The 8,877-nt window shown below is 46.7% G+C and overlaps 1 protein-coding gene across 1 annotated transcript; it reads left to right on the top strand.

The window, feature by feature from the left end:
* Window positions 1-4,131: 4,131 nt before the first annotated feature.
* On the top strand, window positions 4,132-8,006 carry LOC104954187 (sarcoplasmic/endoplasmic reticulum calcium ATPase 1-like; the record flags this gene model as incomplete). The annotated part of the gene is made up of 9 exons (XM_010781263.1): window positions 4,132-4,169; window positions 4,752-4,842; window positions 4,936-5,038; window positions 5,135-5,266; window positions 6,176-6,301; window positions 6,735-6,953; window positions 7,086-7,197; window positions 7,472-7,695; window positions 7,786-8,006. Coding segments are annotated over exons 2-9 (1,226 nt in total), but the record flags the coding sequence as incomplete, so codon positions are not given.
* Window positions 8,007-8,877: the final 871 nt, after the last annotated feature.

Genomic DNA, 8,877 nt, shown 5'->3' on the forward strand with positions numbered 1-8,877 from the left:
AGAGCGACTGGTGTTTGGCTTCGCCACGCTGTCTCCACTAGATCGTAAGATTCGTGAGCAGAGGCGCCAGCCGAGCAGGGGAAGAGGCCCCTGCAGCGAAATGGACGAGTTCGGAGAAAGGCAGCTGTCCAAGGTGGGTGAAGAGCAGGAAGACACATCTGAAACTGCATCACAAGTGTGTTTATCTCTTCTTGATTCCAATTGCTGTGAAATAAGATAGTAACAAAAATATAGGACATCATGTCGATCAACGAAGCACCAACCAATGTCTTACACACCTCTGGCCATCTCTGCAGGTCCATCTCCCTCATCTGTGTCGGCGCCGTCGTGGCATGACAACATCGGAGACATTTGCAAGCGACCGCCGCCACGGAGGCTTCCTGGATCCCGTGGCGCTGTTTACTTTTCCGAAGTCCCGCTGTGGCTCTGCGCTGTGGCCTGCCATCCTGAAGGTAAACTCCTGGCATTACGCTTTTCTAGAGAATATTTATCTTGTGGTAGCTCATCTAATATGCTGCACAATTAAAGAATCATGAGGGCGAACTTGCTGATTACTGCTCCGCTCATCCAAAAGTCTGGGCTTGGGACCCTCAGGTCTGTCACTCTATAACATGTTTTAATCGTTTATTAACGAGCCTATGTGGCCCGGCAGATGTCTAAATGCAATTATCTTTAGATGTTGGAGTTTAACAGAAGATGAGTTTCCAAACGCAGGCTTGAGCACTCACAGTTAGCTGAGAACTGCAGATACAAGAACACTTTTTAAAAAACAGAAATCTCATACACAAAGCAAAATGGCTTTGCAGATGTTTTTCAGATGACAAAATATGCAATAGGACAGAGGTGGCCTTCAATAGATAGGAAAAAAACTGACTTAGAGAATATGATAACACATACAAATATACTACCAATTCACCAAACAACAGTCACATTACAGATGTTTGCTTCTTCTCACCTAGCGCCCGGGAAGCGCGGCCTAACTCGCTAGACCGTCTGCTCAGTCATGATCGGAGCATCGTCAAATGGCTATTTGTGGTAACTGTGAGGCTGCCGGTTTCCAACCCAAGAGTAGACACACTGCTGTCCAAGCTCAGGCTCGGCGGCAAGAATCAGGGCGCGCGCTGGTGGACTTTAATTTTGAGCCGCAGGATACGTCTCTCACTCTCACTCATCGCTCTGGGCCCGCGCGGCTCCGATTGCAGCGCACACCTTACTGCATCCTGAGGGTCTCCTCACTCGCGCCGCCTGACGCCGCCAACATCTCTCGATGACCTTGCCCAGGAGTCGGAGTGCACAGCGTCCCTGCGCTTGAACGCTACAGGCATCGCGAGAGCAGGCAAAGCTGAGCTTTCATGGCTCGCGCTGTCCTTCTGCCTACTTGGTTCCTTGCGACACCGCCAGGCACGCGGCGATCGCTTTTGCTTTTTTTCTTGTGAGGGAAACTCTGTTGTTCTGCAGCTGTTGTTGGCCGTGGAACCAGAGCTCGCAGAGCAATGAAGAATGCAAGCAACTGATTACTTGTAGAATGCTTAGAAAAGTGTGTGTTTTTATAAGGCAAGGTCACTTTAAGGCTTTGTGTAGGCTCTCGCAGGTGTGTTGAATATGTCAATAAGAGTATTTTCAATCAGTCTGCTAACCAACCCTGCGAACCCCGCTGGGCGCGCTCGACTAAGTTCAGCCCTTTTTTAATTTTGAGCCCACGTCGACTCCCTCCTGCGCTTGACCACCCTGAAGTACCCGAAGAATATGTGGAACTAAATATGAGTTATCTGTTGTCGCTGCTGGCATTGATTTGAGACATTTTTGTCCATTAAAGAGCACTTGGCGGTGGCGCAGTTCTCATGGGCTTTTTCTCAAGCTGATTTCTCTTAAGCGTATAAAGCTTGCTCCGCGAGCCGTAGCAAATACTCATCCTGCTTCATCTGCTTGGGTGTTTTGTGATGCTCCGGCGGTGGGCCAGGGTGTGAAGGAGGAACAAAGACCACACTCTTGCTCAGTCCTCTTCATTGATCGTTGCCACCGCTCCAGCCTTGCCACACACGCTCGGTTGCTGCTGGAGATGCGGGTTGCTATGTGTGCTCGGTCGGGGCCTCGCGGATCTTCGCACGTCGCCTCTTCTCACTACACATAGGGCCAGCTTATCTGTCTCCTCTTGCCTTGGAGAAGGCCAGCGCTGGCTGTTTGTAAGCCACAGGCCAGGCGGAATAGAATCGCTTTTATTCCTCTTCGAACAATTTGTCTGCGTCGCGCCACCCCTCAACAACTCACGCTCGCCAGTTGGAAAAGGAGGCCTGGTCCGTAAACATCAACGACGCTTCGCTCACGTTACTCATGCTCAGCCTCGAGCCATCGTTACAGCTGCTCGTCACCTCGCTCTCGCTGATCGAGGAGTCCGCTTAAGTAACAATCAAACTCTCTTCTGCGCCCACTCGATATAATTGACGTCGTCGCTGGCGCACCACCAACAGTGCTGAGATTCAGGGTTTTCGCGCACTTCTCACATGTCACAGCTGCAGTCAGCGGCTGCTCACGGTGCCAACGCTCATCACAGACTACAGTCGCTCGAATCGCGCGCATCATCTGCGCCAGATGGCGCCCATACACGCCCTCAACTGGACGCCGCAGACGCTTTGCTCGCCGCTTCGACTTTTGGTCATTGACACAGATCTGCGCCGTGGCTGGGCAGCCCCCCCCACACAGGAATACCTTCGCTTGGGTGTCTCCAGGCTGACTGCTCTGCGACTGTGCGGACACCCTGTGTCACCCGGCCTGTGGCAGCGCCCCCGGAGTTAGCAGTCTTGCGGTTGTTTTCGACCAGACATTCTGTCTTGTCAGCGCCAAGATGTCGTTAAGGCTGGGGGGGACGATCGCCGAGTGTGTGAGCGCCGCCGAGATAGCAGACCACTTCTGTTCAACTCCACATCTCACTGTCGCTCAATGTCGTACGTTACAAATCCGCGGCAGAGAACGGAGAAACACGTTTTCTTATTCGCTAAGACAGGGAGGCCGGCTCGCATTCAATGCCTTTTCGGGCTTTTTCGCTGTTCCTGTAACGTGTTATATCATCTTTTGCTGGGCATGCTTCACATCGGTCCGCCCGCCTCCGGCCTGAAACGGCCTCTCTCGCGCGCCCTTCTCGCTCTGCCCTCTCCTTACTCGGTGAATCACATCGTAGACGACTTTGCCGCTCTATCTCGCACTCAGCGGCTCGCAACACATGGAAAAAAAAAAAAGACAAAAAAAAAAAAGAAAAAAAAACAAAAAAAAAAAAACAAAAAAAAAAAAAAAAAAAAAAAAAAAAAAAAAAAAAAAACAAAACAAACAACACAAGAAAAAAAGGAGGAGGGCACACAGCGAAGAAAAAAAAAAAGAACAAAAGAAAAAAAAAGCCGACCCACAACAAAGCACAGAGGAAAAGAAAAAAAAAAAACAAAAAAACAAAAAAAAAAAAAAAAAAAAAAAAAAAAAAAGAAAAAAAAAAAAAAAAAAAAAAAACAAAAAAAAACAAAAAAAAAAAAAAAAAAAAAAAACACAAAAAAACACGGGACATACCACGGCTAAGGGGCCGGACTCACGCAACTCACAAAATATGAAAATCAGCACAATCAGGGCCCTTTCAAAGTTCCAATCTGGTATACCGCGGGCAGCCACTCTCGCCCATTTACCTAAGGCTGAGTATTCAAATCTCTACCTGCTGGCCGCATCTGCTGGATGTCTTCTCTCTCTCTTCCTCCTTTCTGTCTATTCTGGGGCTTTTCATCCAATAACAGCCAACAGCAACGAAAAACCCCCCCGCAAATCCAAACGAAATGTAATGTTACACACATCTGGTTGGTTTATAACTTGATAAAGCCAACTGCGCGATTACACTTCCGGGCGGTTGTACACTATTCTCTTACCCAGTAGGTCCTCTAAACATGTCGTTGTCCACTATCCATCAAATGATCGCTTGTGTTCGCCACCTCCCAGCATCTTTTCTCGCGTCCATCAGGTCTGCCGCCGTCATCACGCGACCTGCCTGGCTCTTGGGACTCGCGTCGTAGTGCAAGAAGAACGCCACTCGTGCAGAAGCCTGCCCTCGCTGCGTGGAACGCCTGGCCGCACCTCGGCATACTGGCTGCCGACAAGACGCGGGCCCTCACCACCAAACCAAGATGTGTCGTGGACCAGTAGGTTTCAACGCATGCGATGTACTTTAAGGGCGGACTATTGTGCAAAATCCAGCTTTTTCACTGTCTTTCCAATACATACACATGTCCCCACTTGTTTGTCTGATCCATTTCTATAAAACCTGTCTGAAATACTAGCTGATCAGGATTTTGGCCACTTTATGAATCGTCACTGGGGCGATTTTTGGCTTGTGTAACCATTAGCCATCACCCAACCAAGGTAACCCGCCCCCTCCCCCCACCCACCCTTATCACCTGAGCTCTCCTCCTAGAGCACCATTGTTGGCTTTTTGTAACCAATCTCTCACCCCCCCCCCCCCCCCCAGAGGGGGGCGTGGGGAGGGCTCTTTTTTCTCTGAAGTATGCAGACAGAGAATCGAGCCCTTTTGAACAGGGCTGAAACGAGGGATTATGGGATGCTGCAATGATCTGTTTGGTGTCTTGGGGCCAATGCTTCAGAGACATGTTTTGTATATATCTGAGACCTATAATATATTGATGAAAAACAGTATAATAGGGGACCTTTAAATCAGTCCAGAAGGGTCAGAAAGGAGTGCAGATCTGATGTGTTTTTCGTCCTGCAGATGTTCATCATTGATAAAGTCGACGGTGATAATGTTTCCCTGGGTCAGTTTGATATCTCCGGCTCAAAGTACACACCTGAAGGAGAAGTGTAAGTGTCACGAGAGTTTAAAATGTAATGTTTTAAGACCATGAACGCACACAAACAACCTTTTTCTGACTGAATGTTTTTATTTTCTCACAGGACAAAGAATGGCAGCTCTCTGAAGTGCGGCCAGCATGACGGTCTGGTTGAGCTGGCGACTATCTGCGCTCTGTGCAACGACTCCTCTCTGGACTACAACGAGGTCTGCAGAGAGCTACAGTTTGTGTCCATGATATAATGTTTAAATGTGACGCAATACCAACCTAAAATGTGCCTTTCTCATTTCTCTGTGATGCAGGCCAAGGGTATCTATGAGAAGGTGGGTGAGGCCACTGAGACAGCGCTGTCCTGTCTGGTGGAGAAGATGAACGTGTTCAACACTGAGGTGCGCGGCCTGTCCAAGGTGGAGAGGGCCAACGCCTGCTGCTCTGTAAGTCTACCCAAGATATCACACGGTGTGGAGAATGTAATACGTGTACATTAAAGGATTCGTTTAAAGCGATAAACACAAGGAAAATTATCTTAAGTATATAACCTAAAAGGTGATAATATTCTAATATCCACTCCCCTTAACCCTTGTGTTGTGTTCCAAAGCTGTTACCGTTCATGGTGTTCGCGGATCAATTTCATTGGTGGTATCATCCAATATTGTTTTAACTACATCATAACTAACTTATAATGCGTTCATAACCGTACAATCCTGTTGTAATTTAATGTTATGGCCCAAAACACATTACACCACATATTGCACACGTGCATGTGTGTGTTTAGGTTCAAGTGTTAGTGTACATATTCTTTGAGAAAGGTTGAGTTCTCGTGGGGGGAGGGGGGCAGAGGGAGGGGAGACCAGGTGCATGTTGCGAAAAATTATTGTTACAGTAGATGAAGGGGGTGGGGCTGGGGTGCCTAAAGTCAAAGATGAATCTTGATTGGGCCAAATTTGACCCCGAGTCACCCAAAACAATTATGCTGGGTCTCCCCAGACCCCAACACCAAATGATACACTTTCTTTTTTAGAGACCTTCAGACGTGGCAAAAATTGTCAAAATCTGTTTTGTAGTGTTTGTATAGCTGTTGTGGAGGATATCAGGAAGCCTTGTTCTGATAAAAAAATGTGAGCGTAGTTATTAATATCATTTTAACCTGAAACGGGTCACAGGAGACCCGACACAACATAAGGGTTGTAAGTAGTAAAACTAAAAACTGTTATTGCAGGTTTCAGTGGAACTATATCCATAACCTGCAGTGTTCTAATAGATATCCTTTGCTTAATTTTAGTTTTCCTTTTCCACCGGTTGATTTTCTTTGCTTTTTGTAACTTTTTCTGATTTTGTAACAGGTGATCAAGCAGCTGATGAAGAAGGAGTTCACGCTGGAGTTCTCCAGAGACAGAAAGTCCATGTCAGTTTACTGCTCTCCTGCCAAGTCTGGCAAAGCTCCTGTTGGAAACAAGATGTTTATCAAAGTGAGTGTGGGACATACAGTATGTTAAAAAAAAGTCAAGGCATCACCAAAGATATTACAATTCCTCCTCAGGTAATGTCTGAAGCAAATGTCAGGGTCATCTTTTTAATAGTTTTTGATATATTTCACTCACAACTACGACTGTGAACTTCATGGTGGCAGGAGAAGACTTAAATCATTAGGATGCCTCTTTGAAGCAAAATGTTGTTGCAGTCCATCCAAAAGTTGGAGGACTGACCTCCCGAAAAACATGCCACTAGCAAAGGAAAATATTTGAGGAATTTCAAACAGAATTAATAACAAACAGTTCCACATAAAGCTGTTTAAGTAGAAAGAAGTTGTCAAGAAATAGTCTAAATGAAGTTGAAATCAATGAAATGGTGTATATAACATATGCTATATATTGATAACGATTATATTACCTTCATCCCCAGGGAGCTCCAGAAGGAGTCATCGACCGCTGTGCCTACGTCCGTGTGGGAACCACCCGGGTTCCTCTGACCGGCGTCGTTAAAGACCACCTCCTGTCCGTCATCAAGGAGTGGGGCACGGGGCGCGACACCCTCCGCTGCCTGGCCCTCGCCACCTGCGACACCCCTCTGAGGAGGGACGAGATGAACCTGGAGGACGCCACCAAGTTTATAGACTACGAGGTAGGAGACAGAAAAGACATCACAGATGTATCTGTACAAACACACATCTCATTGAGATGCTGCAGTGGTTTGTGTACTTGATCGCAAGAAGTTTTCAAAAGACCTTAAACAATTTGCTCTCCTTTTCTCCAGACTGACCTGACCTTTGTGGGCTGTGTTGGCATGCTGGACCCCCCCCGTAAGGAGGTCATCGGCGCCATCGAGCTCTGCAGGGCTGCTGGCATCCGGGTCATCATGATCACCGGTCAGTATACAAGTCGTACATAAGGATGTGTGGCTTTTGCGTCCACTGAACTTTTGCAAAGCGACCACAAAGGGTTAAATAAAAAAAAGGGACAATTTCCACGCAAATAAAATGTGTGCAAAATCTTTGGTGAATCAGACATTGACACGGGGCAGATAGTGGTTGCAAATGATGCTCAATCCACATTTTTCCCGTCAGTATTTTAACCTCATCTTGTAAAACAACAAGCAAAGTCTGGACAAAAACAATGAAGTCTTCCTTTCTGTCCTCCCAGGTGACAACAAAGGCACAGCTGTGGCCATCTGCCGCCGTATTGGCATCTTCAGTGAAGACGAGGATGTGACTTCCAAGGCCTTCACCGGTCGTGAGTTTGATGATCTCGCTCCATACGATCAGAAGCTCGCCGTCAAAAAGGCTTGCTGCTTCGCCAGAGTGGAACCGGCCCACAAGTCCAAGATCGTTGAGATCCTGCAGAGCTTCGATGAGATCACAGCCATGGTGAGGAGAAGCAAAGAGTGTTCATTTGGTTGGGTTTGTACTGAAAATGAAATGATGCCAAATACATATCTTCCTCTGTCCTCGACCTAGACGGGTGACGGAGTGAACGATGCCCCCGCCTTGAAGAAAGCGGAGATTGGCATCGCCATGGGCTCTGGCACTGCCGTTGCCAAGTCTGCCTCTGAGATGGTCCTGGCTGACGACAACTTTTCCTCCATTGTGTCTGCTGTCGAGGAGGGCAGAGCCATTTACAACAACATGAAGCAGTTCATCCGCTACCTCATCTCCTCCAACGTGGGCGAGGTCGTCTGGTGAGTGCACGCTGACCAATAAAGACACACAAATGTCAGAATGTCAAACACTTTGAGAACGGGGAATTTGCATTCGGGCCGCGTAACACACTAGTTGTTTTATTGTATTATCTGAAAGTGTCCCCACCACTTTTCAAAACAAACCGACGCCCATTATCTAGGCCAGTGGTTCCCAACCTTTTTCCCCAAGAGCCCCCCCAAATGATTCCTGTTGGAAGTTGCGCCCCCCCACACACACACACACACACACACACACACACACACACACACACACACACACACACACACACACACGCAAAATGCTACAACTACCGTCACAAACTGGATGAATGTGAAGTATTTTGTTAAAGGAGGATGAGAGCGTAATTAAGGAGCACTATTGGAGTGACTGATGGTTATTGGACTCAGGATTCATTCATTTGGATTCCCGCTGTATGAAGAAATTAAAGGATGGCGCGGTAGTGGAAACAATTCACAAAGGGATTAAACTGTTTAAAACACATGCTCAAAGTAAGCCGGATTTTGCCGATGTGTTTATGTGGATTCAAAAGTCGTAAATAATCTACAAAATGGAGGAGACCGATCTGATCGGAGCAACTGTGACAAATAATCCAACTGAAACCGGCATGGACAATGACTATGTTTTAAAAATGCGCTTATCCAGAAAAGCCCGGTTTGGACACTTTACAGGCAGAAGAAACATTTATATTAAAGAAACAATTATACATTGCTGTCTTTTTATGCCTTTAATAGCTACTAACTTGAATTTTTATTAAAATGAATTAATCAATTATTTTGTATATGTTATTGTAATGTAGAGACAAGGCTTTTAGTGACAATCATGTATTGCGTTACAATTATATAAAAAAAA

Source organism: Notothenia coriiceps, unplaced genomic scaffold (genome assembly GCF_000735185.1).
Source record: "Notothenia coriiceps isolate Sejong01 unplaced genomic scaffold, NC01 NC01_scaffold00022931, whole genome shotgun sequence".
NCBI lineage: Eukaryota > Metazoa > Chordata > Actinopteri > Perciformes > Nototheniidae > Notothenia > Notothenia coriiceps.